Here is a 22,701-nt window from a genome sequence, read left to right on the forward strand (position 1 = left end):
AGTCTCCGTTTATTACCTCCATGAAGGTTATGTGATTGGGTGGGTTTGATCGTTTGTTAGCAACATAACTCAAAAAGTTGTGGACGGATTTTGATGAAATTTTCAGGAAATATCAGAAATGGCATAAGGAAGAACTGATTAGATTTTGGGACTGATCCAGATCACCATCTCGATCCAGGAGTTTTTTAAAGGATTCTGTACTATTGGGAGATAGGGCTAATATCGGAGGTCAGCGCTGTTACCACTTTACACCAGGAGATGGCGAACATGAGTAACTTCGATCCCAGCAGCATTTTTGGGTGTGTTTCTTATCAAAGTTTTGGAGTTTATAGAGTTTGAAAGACGCACGCCCGGTCGAGGAGACAAGTCGGAGTGTAACAGAGAGAAAGACAGCAAATTGTAGTAAAAATACTCACGATGCTGGGAGGAATAGAGGAATATTCACCCTCTGCCATGACTTCCAGTTGTCTGGTGAGACCATGGGTGAGACTGTCAGTGCATCTGTTGGCACCAGCAGGCAATAATTCTGACCTGAAAATCCACCTTCGGAAAAGCCAAAGCTTTGCCTCACTATGTTACCCCCCACTGGGGAGGGAATAATTGATGACAGCCGTGGTGGGGGGCATAAAGGGGCGGATCCAGAAATTTTATAAAAGATTCTTCACCATTGGGAGATTGGGCAAATGGCGGAGGTCTGCACTCTCTGAGTGCTTTTCTAGTTTTTCATATGGGAGTGAATGGAGTTGCTAAAATCTGTTACTCATTAATGATTGATCCCCAAAGTCACATGGTATGGCAGGATCAACATGTCTGATTGGTCTCCAAATTCATGTGACATAGACAAGCAGTAAAGCCAAAACAGTCTGGGGGAGAGAGCCAGGGAGGCAGGGACGCACTCGGCGGAGAAGCGATGGTGAGACATATTTTATAGAACTCATTTGGTATCGATACTTTGCTGGAGAGATTAACACCAAAGAGTACTTTATAAATATCGATTTATCGATACTGTAGTATTGATTCTCCCATCACTAACTTAAAACAGAGGTGGAGAAAGTACACAACTATTGTACTCATGTATAAGTACAGTTACTCTGGTTAGAATTTACTTAGGTAAAAATAAAATTACTGCTCTTTAAATCTACTCAAACTAAAGTTAGAAGTATTTAATAAAAAGTTTACTTTAAGTATACTGAGTAGGACTTAAAATTGACATGGTTAACTAAACTCATACAGGGTTAAATTTAACACTAAAGTATCTCTATCAGTCCACACTAGTTGAACCAGACTCTGAAAGTGTTTGATATTTGACAGTGACAGAGCTGCAGTTACTCTATAAAGTCTTGGTGAGGGGGGTCTGCCCTGGTAAGAACAAAACCGAGATCCAACCTCACAGCAAGCGAATGCAAACTGATGAAGACTACATGCTATATACCCTTTGGAAGCAACTAAAGCCACAAGTGGGAATTCTAACACACTTCACTCATGGTGCAAAAGTGCAGCAATCAACTTGAAACACAAGCAAGAGAGCCTCCCTGATATAAACACTAAAACTGTACAAGAGGAGCTTCATGAATGGGTGTCCATGGTTGAGAAGCTGCATGCAAGCCTCACATCACCAAGTCCAATTTGCAAGCATTAGAGTCGATGCGTCGCTGGAGTGACCAATCATCATGCTTCTCTTTTTCACGGCAATAAAAACATCACAAGACAGCGGGGCATCATAATAGAAGTATTTATTGATGAATGTTGGTTCGTCTTGACAGTCAGATCGTTGTTATTTCTCCACCTCCTGAAAATAAATAAATAAAAATGAGATTAAAAAGACAACAGTGCATATAAATAAATACAACAGATTAAACTGTGCTGTGTCTCTGCTGTGCACGCACCCCGAAGTGTGCCCATCCTCTGATCTCTTCATAGAGAGTGTCTCCAGGACAGGACGTGTCCACCACCTGTCTGTGGCCCTGCAGGGTGAAATCAACCTTCAGTCGCTCCCCAATGACAGCACAGGACGCCAGCCGGTCTCTCACCAGCCCCATGGAGTGCTGGGACGGCAGGCTGGAGGTGTAGTCTCCGATAAAGGACACGCCGTAGCCGACAGAGTTGTGCCCCAGGGTGTGGGCTCCTTGCCAGAGCCACCCTCGGCCCTCGTAGATGTACCCGTCAGAGCCTGCAACGAAGCTTTGGAAATGCAAATCGTCTTAGACACTGTGAAGCTGCAGCCAATATACATTTAAGGCTTACGCGTCTCCCATACTAGATTTTTTTTGCACTGGCTCCTTGAAAGAAGTAATTTTTCTTCATACCAAAGCTCTTGATCACACGCTTAAGAGCTTAGAGTGCTGCTCGCTCCTCTAAAACAACTCTCTTGCAGAATATAAGCCTGATTGTGTTATTAGAAGAAGTCTCCAAAAGTAGTACAGGAGGTACAGTTATACAACCTCTTCCCAAGGAAATGTTTTCTGATTTGGGGTCTTTCTCTGAATTAGCTTTAAATTTCCATTCTGATAAAGCTTACAGCTAGAGCTGGTTCAACCTTAGACCAACTCCTAGTCATGCTGCTATAGGCTTAGAAAACAGACTGTATGTAAAGATTGAGAACATGAAAGCTCCCTGAAATGTAAAGCCAAAATTAACGGAGCTCCACCTTTGATTGGCTGAGTTATAAGGGTATGAGTCCTCACAGATGCTGTTTTTTGTGCTATCAAGGGCCATATTTCTCCAATAACACATTTTTTCTGCACTGGCTCCACATTAGAACCGAGTTAAAATGCTTTTTTTCTTCAGTGAGGCATGCACATCTGGATGCTGCAATTTTACCATATACTTCTTTGTCAGGTTGCACAGGATCGGGCGTGAACAGCCTTTTTAAATTCTCTATTGGACTGAGGTCTGGGCTTTGATTCAGCCTCTCCAGAACATTCCCCTTGTTGTCTGGAACCGTGGTTCTCAACCCCCAAAATAAAGGTGTCAGGTGCCATTTAATCGTAAAGTGTCAGAGGGTAACTTTAGAGTTGATTTTGCTCTTTAAAAGTAATAAATGGTTGATTAATTGGTGGTCAGGAGAGCAGTGTAGAAGCCGTCTACCTGTAGCCAATGTCGTCCCAGCCTCGGTCGTCCTGGTGGAAGCGCTGCATGGAGCGCATGTCTTCAGAGCACTGCTCAAAGGTGAGACATGGCTGTCCAGGTGTGGACGTGTGGTGGATGAACATGTAGGAGAGAGGCAGAGACAGGTTGGTGGGAGTTCCTCTGTACGGCTTAGCTCCCCACATGCAGCGAGGCATGATGGGAGGGCAAACTGAAACAGATTAGACATCCTCAATGAGTGCTCACAGTTTTAAAGACAGTATTCTTTCTTGTCATCTGTGTTTCAGTCTTTTTCTTACCCATGTAGTTCTGGACAAACTCTGTCATTCCCTCTCTCACCAGCGCCCACAGCTGCCTCTTCTCCTTCACTTCCATCTTTGATCGGCCTGTCTGTCTCCTCTGAAGCTCCACCGCTCTCACCACCTGCCTGCTCAGCTCAGAAACATCCACCAGCTCTCTGAAGTTCTCCCTGCGGCGCCGGCTGATGAGACGCGGAGCCACGTCCACACCTCCTCTCTCCAGCTGGTGGCAGTAGTACTTCATCAGCAGGTCGCTCAGCTTCAGAGGACGTTTAGAGCTGTTGGACATCTCCATCCCTAAAACCACGCCATCCATGCCTCCGTTGATCTGAGCCGTGGTGAGCAGGCCGGGGCTGTCCATCAGGGTGAAGACTTGAGGGACGCTGATGCTGTCCCAGCAGCCATCAGGGCCCAGGAGCTGCATCTGTGGGGATCTCTGCAGCTTGAATCTGTTCAGATCTTTAGCCAGAGTGAGCTGCAACAGACCTCGAACTGGCTTGTTAGGCCTAGACAAGAATCCAGCCTCTAAGCCGAGGAGGAGCGGCGTTAGGGCGACAGTGGTGCCATCAGGGGTCAGAAACACGCCTTCCTCTGCAGAACCCGCGGTCACTGTGTGCTGCACGGACGTCCTGAAGAATGCAGAGAGGTTAGAGCTTATTTCAGGGGCAACAGAGTTCGCATCACCAAGGAAGAACTGAATGAAAGCATCATTAAGGCCGGCCGCCCTCCTCAGAATCCTCAACACAGATAAAGGCTCCAGTCCAGGGTCTTCATTCTCCACAAGCTTCACCGCCCCGATGAAGTCCTCCATGTGATGGGAAAATGAGGCTGCAGACAAGAACAGAAAGACACGTTATATCTCTTCAGCTGTGCACAATCAACCAGACTTAACAGGATGGAAAAATACCACACAGGTGGTTTTCCAGTTCTCTGAGAATGCCCAAAACATTCAAACGTGGCTGAAGGAGAGAAAGAGCTCACACAAGTGGAGATTTCACGGCAGGAAGTAAGATATGAGAAACGTACGCTAAAGAATGTGCATTACACTGCAGCAGCAGGCTGAAAAGGTGGAGAGAATTTTCTTTAAAAGTTGCATGAGGTATTTTTACACCTCACCAATATGGCGGATATTCCACCTTTAGAGTACACAAAGCAAAATATAGACGTACAGTTCCTCTAAATTTAAAGGTTGACAAAAGTAGAAGAAATTTTAGACTCAGGTATCCTCAGCAGACGACGGCATGAGGTTCTGAACTTTGTGAAAGATGGCATGGGCAAAGCTGAAAACCATTACTGAATGCCTGTGACCTTTGACCCCACAGGTGTTGCTGCATCAAAAACTGGCATCATTCTATATCAAGCATTACAACGTGGGCTTAGTAACACCTCAGAAATACATTTTCAGTTAGCATAGTTTATCTCTGCATCTCTAAATCTAAGTATCAGCAACATCCAGAAGCTCCGCCCACTTCTCAGGAAAAGTGTGCTGTGATCTGAGGAGTCTGCATTTCTAATAATTTTAGAAATAATGGTGTAAAGACCTCTAAAAGAGGAGAAGAACCATCCAAGATGTGAATGCAAAGATAAAAGGACAGCATCTATGATGTTGAGGGGGTGTTTTAGTGCCCATGGGTCACCTGCACATCTGTGAAGGAAGCTTTAAAACTGAGAGTTGCATTCTCATCTTGCTTTTCTGCACCCCTACCCACCTTCTAGTCCTTTCAAACCTCAGCAGAGCTTCAGCAGAGGGCTGTCAACATGGATCAGGTCTGCTTGTCACCATGGTAACAGAGCTAGATAGTGCAAGTGCTGAGCTCAAGGTGATTAATGCTGGTCTTTATTATAATAGTGTATAGTCTTTATTAAACTAATGATTAATGCTGGTCTTTATTATAATAGTGTATAGTCTTTATTATACTAATGATTAATGCTGGTCTTTATTATAATAGTGTATAGTCTTTATTATACTAATGATTAATGCTGGTCTTTATTATAATAGTGTATAGTCTTTATTATACTAATGATTAATGCTGGTCTTTATTATAATAGTGTATAGTCTTTATTGTACTAATGATTAATGCTGGTCTTTATTATAATAGTGTATAGTCTTTATTATACTAATGATTAATGCTGGTCTTTATTATAATAGTGTATAGTCTTTATTATACTAATGATTAATGCTGGTCTTTATTATAATAGTGTATAGTCTTTATTATACTAATGATTAATGCTGGTCTTTATTATAATAGTGTATAGTCTTTATTATACTAATGATTAATGCTGGTCTTTATTATAATAGTGTATAGTCTTTATTATACTAATGATTAATGCTGGTCTTTATTATAATAGTGTATAGTCTTTATTATACTAATGATTAATGCTGGTCTTTATTATAATAGTGTATAGTCTTTATTATACTAATGATTAATGCTGGTCTTTATTATAATAGTGTATAGTCTTTATTATACTAATGATTAATGCTGGTCTTTATTATAATAGTGTATAGTCTTTATTATACTAATGATTAATGCTGGTCTTTATTATAATAGTGTATAGTCTTTATTATACTAATGATTAATGCTGGTCTTTATTATAATAGTGTATAGTCTTTATTATACTAATGATTAATGCTGGTCTTTATTATAATAGTGTATAGTCTTTATTATACTAATGATTAATGCTGGTCTTTATTATAATAGTGTATAGTCTTTATTGTACTAATGATTAATGCTGGTCTTTATTATAATAGTGTATAGTCTTTATTATACTAATGATTAATGCTGGTCTTTTTTATAATAGGGTATAGTCTTTATTATACTAATGATTAATGCTGGTCTTTATTATAATAGTGTATAGTCTTTATTATACTAATGATTAATGCTGGTCTTTATTATAATAGTGTATAGTCTTTATTGTACTAATGATTAACACTGGTCTTTATTATAATGGGGTATAGTCTATATTATAACAGGGTATGGGCTTTATTGTATTGGCTTGCGTTGGGTGCAAACCAGGTATCTCTGTTTATCCTTATTTTAATTCCTTTTCATAAATCAGTGCTGTTTGTTTCCCCTGTACATTTGGCAGTGGGTTTTAACACATTTTAAAGCACTATAAAATGTCAGAAAGAAACTGACTGTGGAGCACTCAGGTGGTCGAGCGGTTGCGCCCACGGGCGATCCAAGTTCAAGTCTGGCTTGTGGCTCTCCCCAATCTCTCAGCCCTGTTTCTAGTTCTATCCAAAGGCACAAACCGCCCCAAATATATCTTTAAAAATCTTTTTAAATGACTACGACCATTCAGTGTTAAATAAATTGAAAAATACAACTTTTTAAAATGCTTTTTAAATGTTTTATTCCATTCCCTGAAAAGTGGTGATTTTGGGTATAAGAGGTTTTGGCCCTCTCTTTCAGGGGCGTCCCTGCTACAACAGCATGGCTTCACAGTGAAAGAGGGCGGGGCCTAGACTGGCCTTCAGTTCTGTTTCCTATTGAAAATGTACAGAGCAGTGAAAAGACGGCAGAAACCCGACACTGCTGTGCAACTCGAGATGTACATGAAGCAAGAATGGGAAAGAATTCCACTTTTAATGCTTCAACACTCGTGTTTTCAGTTCTTAGACAGTGACAGAGTGTTTGAAGAAAATCTGAGGTAACATGCTACTGTCCCAACTTTTTTGTAACATGTTGCATGCATCAAATGCAGAGTGAATTTGTAGGATTGAACCTTTAATATTGTGTCTTTGTGCAGTTCTATCAATTATAGGCTTAAAAAAGGACTGTAGATCACTATTCTGTTTTTAGTCACTTTTTGCACAGTGTCCCAACTTTTTTGGAATTGGGGCATGTTTATTACTGTATATGTGTACATATACATTAAATCTACGTCTATGCAAAGGACTTTGTACTGCCTTTTTTTTTGCCTGAAACGTGCCACACAAATAACAGTCCACTGATTGGCTGAAAATCATTTATGTAAGAATGACACGACAGTTCCCTTTAACCAGCGGCTCTTAACTGGTGGATCGGGTTGCAGAGCCTTTTTCAGAGGATTGTACCTAGAAAATAACACTAAAAGTCTTTAAAACATTCCTGTTTTGCTCTGCCCTTCTGTTTTTTAATGATTTATATTGTTTGAAGTCTATGAGTGGAACATTTTGCATCAAATAAACTTGATTTGGGTAAAAAAAAAAATCAGAATTTTGAGTCAAGATTTGGGTGAAAAAGTCAGACTTTTCCTTATTTAGGAGTAGATGGAGGGTTTTAAGTCTAGGCCAGATGAGAACCACAGCTCTGACTGACTTAAATCTGAGTTTATGTATTGATTTGTGTTAAATTTATATCAGAAGTAGCTTAAAGATTTGAATTTGAATCACAGAGAATCTTTCTGGGCAGTAAAACTTTGTGAAGTCTTATGTAAAAACAGTTTATTTCCCTTCTGATAGCTGTGATCTAAATACATTACAGTTTGCATCACATTTGCATGTCACACAAACAAGTAGAGATACAAAAATGTCCCTTACCTTCTGCACATGTGCAGACACAGATCAGCACCAGCAGCAGAATCTGTTTCCAGCAGCTTCTCTCCATCCTGACCCTTCAGCTCCGGACTGTGACTGTCCGTCACCTTGTTTCCTCCCTCTCATTTATAGACGTTCACACGGTTATGCAATCACCGTATCCACGCCCGCGTTCAATCTGTGGGTGGGAAACTGACACCTGTGATGTGGACTGGTTTGTCCTCACAGCTCAAGGTCTTTCCATAGACAGCCCTCGCTCGCTGTTGGTACTTTTCTGGGAAATTTTTTAAAGTTCTGCAACAAATCTCAGTCATGTCATGTGTGAAGTTAATGTGGCCTGTGACGTGAAAGTTCTGGGAATAAACTCCGCCACTCAACTGTGCTGTTCACACCACTGGCACTCCTCTGTGTGGCAACAATCATGTTTGTGTTCAAGTCAGAAAACACAGCAGCAGGCTGCAGAAGTGAGGAAGTTCCACAGCCATGAATCACAGAAGTCTATCCCTGCGTTTATTTGTTCACCGTCCTGAGATAATGATGAAAATGCCGCGATGAAGAAGTGGGGCCCAACACTGGCTCTTTAGTGCAGATGCAGCAGACTGAGAGGATGAAACAGGAAGTGGACAGAGAGCTGGAAAGTACATAGCAGAAGGTCCAGCATGCAATCATAAATGTCAAGAGATAAATATCTGTGGTTACTGCACATATTTATGAACTACTGTCTGGTAGAGTCCCACCTCTGAAGTGAAAACATGCTATTTAAAACTGTTGCTGAGTTTGAGAGAGAGCTGCATGACTAAAAAGGCATGAGAGTGACTGAAAATATCAAAACTAGAATCACATGGTGGATATACAGTGGTAGAATATGGTGCAAAGTCATTGAGACCCTGCACCATTGTCAGGTGACCTATGACCTCCAAAATCTGATCAGTTCACCTTCAAGTCCCAGTCTAGGTTTTAGCCAAATCTGACAAAAAAAACGTTGATGCATTCTTAAATATTCTGATGACCCAGAAACAGTCGATCACAGTCTTTGTTTTAACTTGATCTATTGAGAAATATTGTGGCGAGGCTTTGAGCTAGGTGTGCCTTGGGGATTTGTACAACCGTACGTTATTACTACAACTTTGTGACAAGAACTGTAACTAGGCCTGCCCACAGATCTGGCTGGGCCCCTAAAACACCCAGAGAATGGCCCTCCATAGCTGTGATTTATTGACATCAGTGCATGTGTGCTGGATCATTAGCATCGGTGCTAGCATCCTGGCTAACAGGTCCCTCATTCTGGAGCTGAATGTGTGGCAAGCTATCATTGGGTACGGGTGTTAAATTATCTATCCATGCTGCTTTAAACCAAGTTAACCACTTTTTCTACCCATTTTTGCCACTTCTTTTGACACATTTAGTCCATTTTGCTGCATTTTGGTATTTTTGACACTTTTTTTTTGCTACTTTTGACCAATTTTTGCCAGTTTTGGCCCACTCTTTCTATTGCGTTGCCATTTTTGGCTGATTTTTTTCAACACTTTTAACCCCTTTACCCACCTTTTTACACTTTTTGCCACTGTTTTGCCACTTGTAACCCATTTTTGCCATTCTTAGCCCATTTTTTGATATTGTTTCGCCAATTTTTTCATCCTGTAACCCCTTTTTTTACCACATTTTTGCAACTTTTAACCAATTTTGACCCCTTATGCCTTTGGTCATTTTTGCCCAATTTTTAAAAATCACTATAAACCAATTTTGCCACCTTTTTCCATTTTTCCCATGCTTTGGCCTTTTTTGGGTCACATTTTGCAGCTTTTTTATTTACCACTTTAACTCCTTTTTACTACCTTTTTGCAACTTTTTACCCCTTTTGCCCCTGTTTTACCACTTCTAACCCATTTTTTGCCTTTTTTTAACCCATTTTTGGCCCCTTTTGAAAAATTTTTCATCCTTTAACCCTTTTTTTTTAACCAAATTTTTGCAAATTTTAACCAATTTTGCCCCCTTTTGCCTTTGTTTGGTCATTTTCTGCCCCATTTTCCCCCATCACTTTAAACCAATTTTGAAACCTTTTGCCCATGTTTGCAAAGGTTTGGCCTTTTTTGGGGCCTCTTTTTGCAACTTTTTCACCCCATTAACTCCTATTTACCACGTTTTTGCAAATTTTAACAAATTTTGAACACTTTTTTGCCAGTTTTTTTCCCACTTTTGCCTTTGTTTGGCCACTTCTTTGTCATGTTTCAAAAAGTCAGTTTTAACCCATCTTTGCCACCTTTTGGCCATTTCTGCTGTTGTTTGGCCTTTTTGCCATGTTTTGCCAATCGTTTTCACCCCTTTTGCTCCATTTACAACCTTTTTGCAACTTTCAACCCATTTTTGACACTTTTCTTAACCCGTTTAAACCCACTTACAACCTGTTTTTGCCCTTTTGACCCATTGTCTGGCCACTTTTTCCCCTTTTTGGCCACTTTTTGCCATTATTTCATCTCCTTTGCCAAATTTCCCACATTTAAAATAATAATAATTATTTTTTACCAAATTTTTCCCATTTTTGCTACATCGACCTCTTTGCTGTCTCATTCCCCATTTACTCAGTTCTTCTCAGTTAAAGTTGTCTCAGTTTCTTCTTCTTTATCTTCCTGATATTTCTGCACATGATGGCCTAGCTGCAGTCGACATTACTTTCCTCATGTCTCCATCCACATTGATTACATTAACACTAAAAAGGTCATTTTAATGGACCGTGGTTTTGCTGACCTGAATACGGTGTGGGGTGAGATTTTGGTGTAACCTTAGGGGTGCTCTGGACAGAACCACTGATTTAGACCCTGCAGCCTTGTATGCTGTAAAACCATCGTGTGTTTGCAGCGGAGCTGTCCTGCAGCTCATCTCTTAAACATTTTTAAAGCAGTCAGAAATCCAGCTCTGTTTTGTGACCAAATATTTAAAACTTATACAAGGAAACAGTTTAAACCTGGACTGTGAAACTCATCAATGTTGCAATTTGAACATCCGCCGTGGACACATCACAGATGTGTAAATTTAAGTAATCAATGATTTTCTGAACAGAAGCAACCTTGTTTTTTATTCAGCATGTGAACATTTTAGCCATTCAGTAGAAACCTGAGGATGACGTCTGAGCTCTCACAGCATTTATGATGCAAATGAAACTGAAGGTGAACAGCTGCTGTCAGAGAATCTGGCGCCTTTTCAATAGGAAAAGATGTTTTTAGATTCATGAAAAAAATGCTGCAAAAACAAATATTCCTTATTCACGATTAAATATTTCTACAGTTGAAACCATAAATTACATAGACTTAAAGACACAACCTTTTCTTCTCACTGTATGACACTAAATCATTTTCTGTGTTAACACAGTAAATGATATTATTAGGAAAGTAATGTCAGACTTAATAGCAAAGCCATAATGAGCACAAATGTCAGGATGCCAGAAGTTAAAGGAGAAGAAAGTGAGACTACGATTCAGAAGTGAGAAGAGACAAAAATGGATGAAAGGTGGCAAGAATTGATTAAATAGTAAAAAAGGCGGCATCAAAGGGCAAAAAAGTGTTAAAAAGACAAAGAAATGGGCAAAAGTGGCAAAACAGTGGAAAAAATGGGGTAAGGTGGGAAAAAGAAGAGACAAAAAAGATGCAAAAAAACAATGCAAAAAGTTGTTGCACCGTTGGACAAAAAAGTGGCAATAAGAACAACAAAAATGGCAAAAATGGCAAAAGACAGTTGAGTTGTGAGCTAAAGTTGCAAAAAGATGTTACAGAATTGGGATAAAGGTGGCAGAAATGGCAACAAACAAGGGGAAAAAATTGCAAATGTGTGGAAAAAAGCTGTGGGGCAAAAAGCTATAAAAATAAAGTGGGTTAGGGTAAAAAAAACAGGATAAAAATGTGAAAATGTGGCATCAAATGGGCAACATTGGCAGAAGGAGGCTGAAGTAGGTAACAAGCTGTAAGATGTTGCAGAATTGGACAAAAGGTGGCAAAAAAGCAGCAAAAGTGCATGAAAAGTGGCAAGAATTGATTAAATAGTAAAAATAAAATGATATAAATGGGTTAAAAGTGGCAACAATGAGAAAAAAAACAAGTTGCAGAAATGGGCAAACAGTGGAAAAGTTGGGTAAGGTGGGAAAAATAAATGGCAAAAAGGACAAAAAGTTGCATAGATCAATGCAAAACTGAGGGGGGAAACTGGCAAAAAGGGGTTAAGATCAGAATCATGGGGGCATGCAGATGGCCTGGCGTCTCGGGTGCTACCCATGTACGCCCCGGGTTCAAATCCGGCCTGTGGTCCTTTGCCGCATGTCTCTCACCACCCATTTCCAACTCTATCCGCCGTCCTCCTCCGTTGAATGAAGGCACTAAAACGCCCCAAAAATAAATCTTCTGTTTTGTGAAATGCACCATTCCCTTCTTCAGCAAAACACCCCCACAACATGATGCTGCCTCCCCCCATACTTCACAGCTGGGATGATGTTCTCAGGCTTGCAAGCTTCCCCCTTTGCCTCAGAATACATCCACAGGTGTGCCTCCAGTTAACTCAAGTTTTGTCAATCAACCAATCAGAAGCTTTCTGATTAAAGTTTTCAGTTGTGCTGCTTCTCCTGCCAGTCTCATCACTGACGTCAATCTCAAGGAGGCTGTTCTAAACTACTAAACAGGTAACAGGTTTCATGCGGTACAAGGAAAAAGATTTTGTTTCTTTTAGAAAAAAAAGAAAGAAAGAAAGAAAGACATGCATGTTTTTATGAGTTAAAATCCCTACTTATTAAACCTCTGGCACATTAAAATGGATACAGATTCATGTGGAATTTGCACTACCTCCACAAAACGCTGCCTTAGGTGTGTACAGGTCTAATATCCAGCGGTATACTCCGGTGCAGTAGGTGGCGCTGCGCAGCACAATCCAAGTTTCACTTCGCGATTATTCAGGGCGCGAGGAAGAAGAGGAAGCGGAAGAAGAGAAACTGGACAGTAGCTAATCTTAACAAGGTTCGTAAAATTTAAAACACCTCGCCAGAGAAAATGTATGGGTATTTATCTAATCATATATGCTGAAGGAATGCTTTCTATTGCGTATGTTTTACTCTCGTAAGAACTCGCGTGCATGTAGAGCTATGACTACCAGTTAGCATTGTGGCTAGGTGGCTAAGAGCTAACAGCGATCAGCTGCTTCAGTAGACTGGGGAGACTGGGGCGTAAATGTGGCTTCCTCAGATACTCCGTAGTAACACTGGCGTTTATAAGGTGTCATGTGTTTCAGTAAAACGGAAATGCAAACAGTTTAGCTTTATGGCTAACAGGCTAACAGCAGCCCGTCAACAAAAGATAAAACACGGTCCCAGTCAGACAGAGAGACCGTTGTTTTTGTCCTGGCCTGACAGAGACAGTCTGTCCCTGAACTACCGATCAGCCCTGCTATCTTCTTACACTGTAATTATTTAGGCCCTGTTGAATTAAAGTTGCATTTCCGCCCTTTCCACGGTAGAGGGCATGTTTTACCTTTAGCTGATGGTTGCTGATGAGGAGGACATGCAGGTCTGGTTTTACAGATGAGGGCATTTTTAGCCTGCCTATGAAAATTTCAATTTTTCAAGTATTTACCTGATTTACATGATTTTTTTCATCACTTTTAACCCCTTTTACCACCTTCTTGCAGCTTTGTACCCTTTTTGGCACAGCCTTGCAGTTTGTAACCCATTTTTTGTTATTGTTTGGTCACTTTTGCCAGTTTTTTTCATCCTTTAACCCCTTTTTTCACCACATTTTTGGCCTCTTTTGCCCATTTTTGTCATGGTTTTCCCTTCTTTTGGGGTCACTTTTTTCTATTTTTTCACCCCTTTATCTCCCTTTTACCACATTTTTGCACCTTTTAAACAATTCTGACCAGTTCTTTCCCACTTTTGCCTTTGTTTGGCCACTTCTTTGCCACATTTTTAAAAACCAGTTTTAACACATTTTTGCCACCCTTTTGCCCATTTCTGCTATTGTTTGGCCTTTTTTGGGTCACTTTTTGAAATTTTTTCATCACTTTTACTCCTTTTCACCACCTTTTTGCAACTTTATACCTTTTTTTGCCACTGTTTTGCCACTTGTAATCCATTTTTGCCTTTGTTAAACCCATTTTTGGCCCCTTTTGCCAGTTTTTTTTATCCTGTAACCCCCTTTTTCACCACATTTTTGCAACTTTCAACCAATTTTGCCCCTTTTTGCCTTTGTTTTTCATCACTTTTTTGCACCATTTAAAAAAAAATCACTTTAAACCAGTTTTGCAACCTTTCGCCCATTTTTTGCCATGCTTTGACCTTTTTTTTGGGTCACTTTTTGTGATTTTTTTCACTTCATTTACTCCTTTTTGCCACATTCTTGCACTTTTTAACCAATTCTGACCACTATTTTGCCTGTTTTTTCCCATTTTTGCCTTTGTTTGGCCACTTCTGTGCCACATTTTGAAAAATCAGTTTTAACCCATTTTTGCCACCTTTTGACCATTTCTGCTGTTGTTTGGCCTTTTTTGGGTCACTTTTTGCTATTTTTTTCACCCCTTTAACTCCTTTTTACCACCTTTTTGCAACTTTATACCTTTTTGCCACTGTTTTGCCACTTGTAATCCATTTTTGCCATTTTTAACCTATTTTTTGTTAATTTTTTGGGCCCCTTTTTCTCTAATTTTTTCATCCTGTAACCCCTTTTCTACCAAATTTTTGCAACTTTTACCAATTTGCCCCCTTTTGCCTTTGTTTGGTCATTTTTGCCCCATTTTAAAAAAAATGACATTAAACCAGTTTGAAACCTTTTGCCCATTTTTGCTACTAAAATTGTTTTCCTTTGGCCGCAGAAACAACATTATTTCACAAAACTACCAGGATCTAAATGATGATTCCCCCTGATGCCAATAGTCAGTTGTGTCTCCTTTTTGCTGGATCACAGCCTGCAGTTGTTTGTTGTGGTTTTAGTATTAGACTCGTCTCCTGGGGAATTCCAGCCCATCTTTTGGCCAATCTCTCAAAATGGCATGAACCTTAGTCTTCAGTTCACCCCACAGATTTTCTACAGGATATAAGTCAGGACTTTGTGCAGGCTGCTCAATAACACAGATGCTTTGGGTCGTTGTGGGTAGGAAGACAAAGCCGTGACCCAGACCCAGTTTAGCTGCTGACCGCTTGGGGTTTTCTTTATAAATCTTCACATATCCTTCTTTCTTTTTTTTTTTTTTAGAATATGTTATTTTCAGATTTCCAACTTAACAAGACATACGTGAAAATACCAAGACAAACCCCTTCCCTATCCCACCTGTCTACAAACTAAAAGGAGAACAAAACAGACAGAAAAACAAGAGGCAAGACAAACAATACTTAGTACTGATGACCAAAGACTTGTGGCCAAATAAGGCTGCCACATCTCTATAAAAGTACTGTAGTCATTTCTGAGTGTATATGTGATCCTTTCAAGTGGAATACAACTGTTCATTTCTGAGATCCATCTTGCTATAGGGAGTTGGGAGTCAGACTTCAATGTAATGGCTATGTACTTCCTGGTAATGCACAAGGCCAATGCAAGAAATTTCTTTTGGGTCTCAATCGTGCATAAATTTTTGTAAAGTCTCCTAGCAAACAGATTTGAGGACATGATGGGAGATGTAGTCCTAGAAGTTTTGTCATGATGTCCAAGAAATCGAGCCAGAATGTATTAAGTTTTGTGCATGAACATGTGCAGTGCAGGAATGAGCCCTCTTCTATACCACATCTAAAGCACAAGCTGGATATCTCAGGTTTATATTTATGCAATTTCTATGGTGTAATATAGGTTTGATGGAGGAAGTTATAATGGGCCAGTCTGTATCTAGAGTTAATAGTGGCAGTTAAACTTTTTTGACATAGTTCATATCCTTCTTTCTTCATGATTCCTTCCACCTTCACCAGATTCCCAGTTCTAGACTCACTGAATTATCCCCACAGCATAATCCTCCTACTGCCATGTTTCACTGTGGGGACGGTGTTCTCTGTGTGATACGCCTCTCCTTTCTTTCTCCAAACATCACCAACGTCTCTATGACCAACAAACCCTAGTTTGGTCTCATCTGACCCAGTGTTTATTTCGTCAACTAAAACTATGACTAAAATGTTTGTCGACAGCCTTTTTTTCCATGACTATAACTATACTAAGACTAACTAAAATAGATGTGTGATGACTAAAACTGTAGTGATGGTGAGTTGAAGCGTCATGAAGCATTGAAGTTTTCCATCCAGTTGCTTCACTCATGGGCCAAAGCTTCATGGTGCTTCATTTGCTCCACTGTGCCATCTAGTGACAATACATGTATAACAGGTAGAATAATTATAATGATACCATGGCTTTGGTGTGTCAAGCTTTGGATTAAATATACAAATGATGCCAATACATAAATTATAAACTTATTAATATGGTGTCTGTCTTTATAATACAATGGCTGTGTCAAAAAGGAACATGGAAAGAAATTGTTGAGAGGGTTGTGATGTGCTTGTGTTACTTTGTATTAGGGCTGGGCAATTAATTGCAAATTAGATTAAACCACAATATGGCACGCTGGAATATTCTAATCGCAGACAGTGCAATATTCTTTAACCTGAAATGTGTCAGAATACCAGATACAGTTTTTTGCAGTAGATGTTTTATGCTCTACAGCAGTGTTACTCAGCCCTGCTCAACCAAAGAGCCAAATTGTTAAAAAAAAAAAAAAAACTTTGCGAGAGCCACAATCAAAGTGGTGAAAAGTGGAAAAAACGGCATGAAGTAGCAATAAAAATAAGTTCAAGGTGGCAAAAATGGTCAAAAGGCAGCAAAAATGTGTGAAAGGGGGCAAAAATTGGGAGGAAGCGTGGAAAATAGTCAGAAAGTAGCAAAAATGGTCCAAAAGTGGCAAAAAAAAAAGAGTAAAAAGTGACTAAAATGGGCAAAAAGCTGTCACGAGTAGCAAAAATGGGCAAAAAAATAGGAAACAAGTAATATGTAATGGCAAAACGTAGCTTAAATTGGCAAAATGTGGTAAAAAAAAATGGTGAAAAAGGGTGAAAATTGGAAAAAAGAAGAGGCATAAATTTGGGAAAAGAAGGAAACAAGTGATATTTAATGGCAAAAGGTAGCTTATTATAAGAAAAGGAGCAAAAATTGGAAAAAAAAAAGTTTCAAAAAGAAGAAGTAAAAATTTGGGAAAAAAATGAACCAAGTGGTATTTAGGGGTGAAAAGGTAGCTTAAGTGGGGAAAAAAGGATCAAAGTGGAATAAATGGGGAAAAGGTGGCAAAAGAAGTTGCAAAATGGCCAAAAGAAAAAGGAAAAGAGGGGTCTTTAAAGGCAAAAGATAGCTGAAATGGGTGAAAAGTGGCAAAAAAAAAAAAAATTACGTTTTTTTTTGTGGGGGAATAATGTTTCAAATTAAGACATAAAAGAGCCACAAATCATCACACTCTCTCTTGTTGTAGAAAGCAGGGACCCCAGGACTGGCAGAGTGCAGAGAACACACTGCCATGACTTGGTACCAGATTTAGGCGAGAAAATAAATGCTTGGACTAAAAGTAGACTAAAATGTGGGGACTTTTTATGGACCTAAACTAGACTAAAATGTTTTGAGATTGTGTTGACTAAAACTAAAAAGGGCGGAAGTGACTAAAATGTGACTAAAACTAAAAGACGTTTCGTCTAAACACTAAGACTAAAATTAAAAATAGCTTCCAAAATTAATACTGATCTGACCAAAGGACATGCTTCCAGCATCAGAATCTTTCTCCAGGTTGTCCTTAGCATACGTCAGTCTGGCTTGAAGGTGTCTCTTCTGCAGACTTCTTCTTGGTCCTTTCCTGCTCAGGGCTCTAGTGATGGTCTTCTTTGAGACTACAGTTCCTGACATGGCTAAGTCCTTCACTAGAGTCTTGTCAGTTGTTCTGAGGTCTTTAGACACATCTCTCACTAGTTTCCTTTCCACTGTCCTTGAAATCGTGCTCCTCCTCTTCCTCCCTCTACCAGGCTTGTTCTGGACCGTGTGGCTCTGATGATCCTTCTCACTCCTGTTCTTGACACTTGGAAACTCTGTGATAACTTTTTAGACACTTCTCCTGCTTTGTGGGCATCAACAATTCTTTTTCTCCAGTCTAAACTTATTTCTTTGGTTTTCTTGGGATGCTTTCTCCAGTGACAGCTCAAACCTTTACTGAAGTTTTTAGACTGTGTGTCTAAATAAGAAGATAACCCTCAGTCTAACTTGATTTTACAGCTTTGAGCATTACAAAGTTAAAGACCATCATGGAACAACAGTGGTTTGTGCTTGGGCTCAAAAAAAAGGTCATTTCTAAAGAGGGATTATTAAAACCCTAGTAGTTTTTGGTTTTTGTGATATATTTTGGTTTCTGTGGTTGAAGTTGAATAATGTAAGCATCCCAAATAAAACTTGGATGTGTGGAAAAGCTATATAAAAACACCTTGCTCTGTTTGACAGTACTGCATTATACTTTGACTGGGCTGACTGTGTCCCTATTTCTCAGTTTGTGCACCCCATAATTTGTTAAAATCACTACTTCTAGTAAACACTCCTATCTAGATATCGATGATCAGCTTGTCAGTATTACTCTGAGCTGTAGGTTGTCTCCTTCTCCCTCCTGCAGAAAAAATGGACACACGGTTCACTCGAGGGAAATCCAACATCTTGGAGCGACCTCTCACTCGGCCAAAGACCGAGGTCAGCGTCAGCGCGTTCGCCCTCCTCTTCTCAGAGATGGTTCAGTACTGTCAGAGCCGAGTCTACTCCGTGTCCGAGCTGCAGACCCGTCTGGCCGACATGGGGCAGAGCGTGGGAGCCAGCATGCTGGATGTGCTGGTGCTGAGGGAGAAGAATGGGAAGAGGGAGACCAAAGTGCTCAACATGCTGCTCTTCATCAAGGTTAGCACATCGGACACAACGCTGGTGGCCTCAGGTTTTCTACTATTATTTTTATTATTATTCCTTTTTTAATGATACTTCAGGTTTTAAAGAGAAGTGGAAGAAATACGAGATGACCCATTACAGCTAGGTAAAAAAACAGAAAAAACAGACCCATGTTACAAGAAGAGGGATTCAGTCAAGCACTCTTGCAGATTTCCTGAAAGTTTGGGGACAGCCTGCCCCTAAAATCCTCCTGATTCTCTTCTTGACTCAAGCATGTTCCTCCCAGTGTGAAGTTTTACACTTTGGATAGGAGGGGGAAATATCTTATAAGACAAGAGATGATGTAAAAGGAACACACTACAGAAATTCACAATGACGGATGAAGGAACACAGTCTGACACAATAGTGACAGTTTCTGCCTTCACATGCTTGTTTCTGTGCTGATAATTCATCATTTTTATGATCATTTATTCATCTACAGTTATAAAAATCTTCTAAAAGTATTTGTTTCTTTATGGTGAAGTTTAGAAGTATAGACCTGGTCTGTTAAAAGAATTAAGCAGAATAAGTTTAGGAATAGTTTCAGGGTAAAAAAAATTGAAATAGTAGACAATATCCCAGAAACTATGTACACAATTTTCCTACACTTCTCATTTAAGACACATTAGACTTATCTAGCTGAAGTCTTTCTCCTTCTAAAAAGTAAAAAGGAAGTTGTGCTTCCTGGGTCTCACATACTGGTCTCGTTTCCTCTCATGCTGCCACATTAGCTCTGTTCCTTTTCCACTCATTGTTAAAAAGTCCTGGTGTAGTTTGGCAAGGATGCATTAGGTGTTTTTAGAGTTAAAAGCATCTGCGTTTGAAACTTTATAATGTGTATTTTTTCCCCTCCTTCAGGTAAACGTGTGGAAGTCTTTGTTTGGGAAGGAGGCGGACAAACTGGAGCAGGCCAACGACGATGACAAAACGTATTACATCATCGAGAAGGAGCCGCTGATCAACGCCTACATCTCTGTGCCCAAAGAGAACAGCAGCTTGAACTGTGCCGCCTTCACCGCCGGCGTCGTGGAGGCCATCCTCACTCACAGCGGCTTCCCGGCCAAAGTGACGGCTCACTGGCACAAAGGCACCACGCTGATGATAAAGTTCAACGAGTCGGTCATAGCCAGAGACAAAGCTCTGGACGGGAGATAAGAGACTGCAGAGAGAGGCTGATTATCGATCAGTATGTCATGAAGAAGAGTTTTAAAGGTGCAGGGGAGTGTTTGTTCTTGACTGACTGTGATTTACCTGTTTATACAGGGAGATTCTGTGTTTGGATGAATGACTGCACCGTCCTGGACCACACTTAGACCCCGTTTTGACAATGCATTAATGCAGATTTACAGTGGTGTAGCAATGAGTAATATTCTACGGTGGCTAAACAATAAGAGGTTAAACTGTATACCCTGCAACACACCACCATGGATTTATATCCATTTTGTGCATTCAGATAGCAAGTAGTAATTCTCAGTTCATTGTGTGGACACAACCTAATGCGTTATGAAGACAGTTTGATATCTGATAGCTCAGACTGCATAGACATTAGTTGTGTAGATGCAGCACGTATCGTGATCTGTGATGTTCAGCTTGTAAACAAAAAGCATGATTGTATTCAGGTCCAGCCTCTCTTGGATTGATTGGAATTGCAGCTCTTTTTAGAGTTCTGGATTATTTGACTCAGCTCAGGAATAACAGCTAATCTTTCACTCCTAAAAGGCTCCTCATTTTGTTTCATTTTGGCTTTCATGTCCTTAAAATGATGGACAAAAATGGAAAGCAAGGAACTGGCTCTCAAATGGGAGCAGACTCCCATCATTCGCAAGAACATACGACTCTTGAAACCGGCTAGCTTTGAGCTGTCATCGTTATCTAGCCTGTACTACACAAGATTAATTTACTAAATAGTGTTCTTTGAAAGCATGTTTATGGAAGTATAATGTAGAAAAGCTGTTAAAGGGGCCCCACTAGCCTCTTAACTTGTGGCTAATTCAACCACATTGTTTCTTATCAGCAGCAGCCACACTGCAAAGCATGTAGAGACACTAAACAGCTGCTATTCTTTGCATACGAGGCAGGCAATAAGTTCTGATATCAGGTCATCACTGAAGATGAATAGTTAATGCACAGTATGCATCTATGTGGTAGAATGTTGCAGTTACTTGGTATCTGAATGCCCTAAACGGATCATTTATGTATTGTCGAAACAGGCTCAGAGAAAAAACATGCAGCTATATGACTCAACCTAACAAAACAGCTCACTGATGAACTGATGAGGGCAGCCCTGCTTTCTAAACTTAGTACTCAATAGTTTCACATTGCTTTTAACATTAGAAAAGGCTAAAATGTATAAAAAGAAGTCCAGATTTGACAGATTATCTCTTTTTCCCTTTTCTTCCATTTGAGCCCCTGCTGCTTGTTTCATTTCTGTCAGACTTATAATGGTTGCAGCTACTGAGGGGTTTATTGTATCATACAGTGTTTGTTCTGTTATTTTATTTAATGTGTGTTTGTGAGAAGAAGTAAACAGATGACTACAAAGCAGATGTGTCAATCAATAATACACAAATGCTCAGAAACCTTTTCTTCCTCTCTGATACCAAATCTGACATCTTAAATTAATCTTTGGCCACTGTAGCATGTCCTCCCAGACTTGTAAGATTATAAAACATGTTTAACAGTGCTGGGAAAACTGATGGCTGAAATGAGAAAGAGGGAAACTCCAGTGAGCTGCAGATCTTTGGGCCAGAATGCCGTGTTGATGGCAGAGGTCAGAGGAGAACAAGCAGACTGGTTTGAGCTGATATAGACGCAACTCTAGCAGAAGTACAGCAGCAGAGGACCACAGAGTGCCACTCCTGCCAGCTAAGAACAGGAAACTGAGGCTACAATTCACACAGATCAGCAAAAAGCACAGTAGAAGACTGGAATGAGTTGCCTGGTCTGGCGAATCTTGAGGTTCAGAATTTGATGCAAACACCACAAAAGCATGCATCCATCCTGCCTTGTATCAAGGGTTCAGGCTGCTGCTGCTGCTGCTGGTATAATAGTGCGGGGGATATTTCCTTGGCACACTTTGGGCCCCTTAGTACCAATTGTGCATGGTTTAAATGCCACAGCCTGCTTGGGTATTGCTGCAGACCATGCCGAAACCAAATTTGGCTATTTTTCTAACAGGAAATGCACCATGACTCCAAGCTCAAACCATCTCAAACTGGTTTCTTTAACATGACAATGAGGTCAGTGTTCTCAAACAGCCTCCAATCACCAGATCTCAATCCAGTAGAGCAACTTTGGGATGTAGGAGAATGGGAGATTTTCTGCATGGATGTGCAGCCCACAAATCTGAGGCAACTGAAAGATACTATCATGTCAACAAGGGCCAAAATTTGAGGAAGGTCCTAAGCAACATGTTTGATATAAAAAGCAAAGAATTAAGGTAGAAGAGGGTCCAATCATGCACTAGCAAGGTGTACCTAATAAATTGGCAAGTGAGTATATGTTTATTGTAAATTGAAAGTTTTTTATAACATTTAATACCTGAAAATCTGCCCCAAATCCATCTTTTTGTGGGATAAGAATGTTCTTGATTCGTTTCCTAATCCCACTATAAATTTTAAACACCAGGTAACAAAGATTAGGCTTTTCTGATTATAAGTAAACAGCTAAAAACTGGTTATATTTGCTATATTATCCCTTTTAATCCATCTAATTAACCTGTAAAAATGCAAATTAACATTAAAGTTCCATGTGGATCTGTGTGTTTGTTCATGTGGAATAACGGGGGGAAAATAAACCTGCTGTGTGACTCTGAGTCAGTATGACACCAGATTATGACTTTAACAACACGCTATCCGCC

General features: G+C 40.0%; 2 protein-coding genes across 2 annotated transcripts; one reads left to right on the forward strand and one right to left on the reverse strand.

Annotated features, from left to right (window-relative positions):
* Window positions 1-1,718: 1,718 nt before the first annotated feature.
* pglyrp6 (peptidoglycan recognition protein 6) lies at window positions 1,719-7,996 on the reverse strand. Its single transcript, XM_041817442.1, has 5 exons — window positions 7,909-7,996; window positions 3,387-4,214; window positions 3,088-3,298; window positions 1,887-2,181; window positions 1,719-1,789 (listed from the first exon to the last, which is right to left on the reverse strand). Exons 1-5 carry the CDS (start codon window positions 7,973-7,975, stop codon window positions 1,775-1,777), a joined length of 1,416 nt encoding a protein of 471 aa, XP_041673376.1. The 5' UTR covers window positions 7,976-7,996; the 3' UTR covers window positions 1,719-1,774.
* Window positions 7,997-12,833: 4,837 nt separating this feature from the next.
* Window positions 12,834-22,609, forward strand: LOC121503822 (trafficking protein particle complex subunit 5-like). Its single transcript, XM_041778384.1, has 3 exons — window positions 12,834-12,899; window positions 18,544-18,818; window positions 19,701-22,609. Exons 2-3 carry the CDS (start codon window positions 18,549-18,551, stop codon window positions 19,995-19,997), a joined length of 567 nt encoding a protein of 188 aa, XP_041634318.1. The 5' UTR covers window positions 12,834-12,899; window positions 18,544-18,548; the 3' UTR covers window positions 19,998-22,609.
* The last annotated feature ends 92 nt before the right edge of the window (window positions 22,610-22,701 follow it).

Source organism: Cheilinus undulatus, linkage group 21 (assembly GCF_018320785.1).
Source record: "Cheilinus undulatus linkage group 21, ASM1832078v1, whole genome shotgun sequence".
NCBI classification, from domain to species: domain Eukaryota; kingdom Metazoa; phylum Chordata; class Actinopteri; order Labriformes; family Labridae; genus Cheilinus; species Cheilinus undulatus.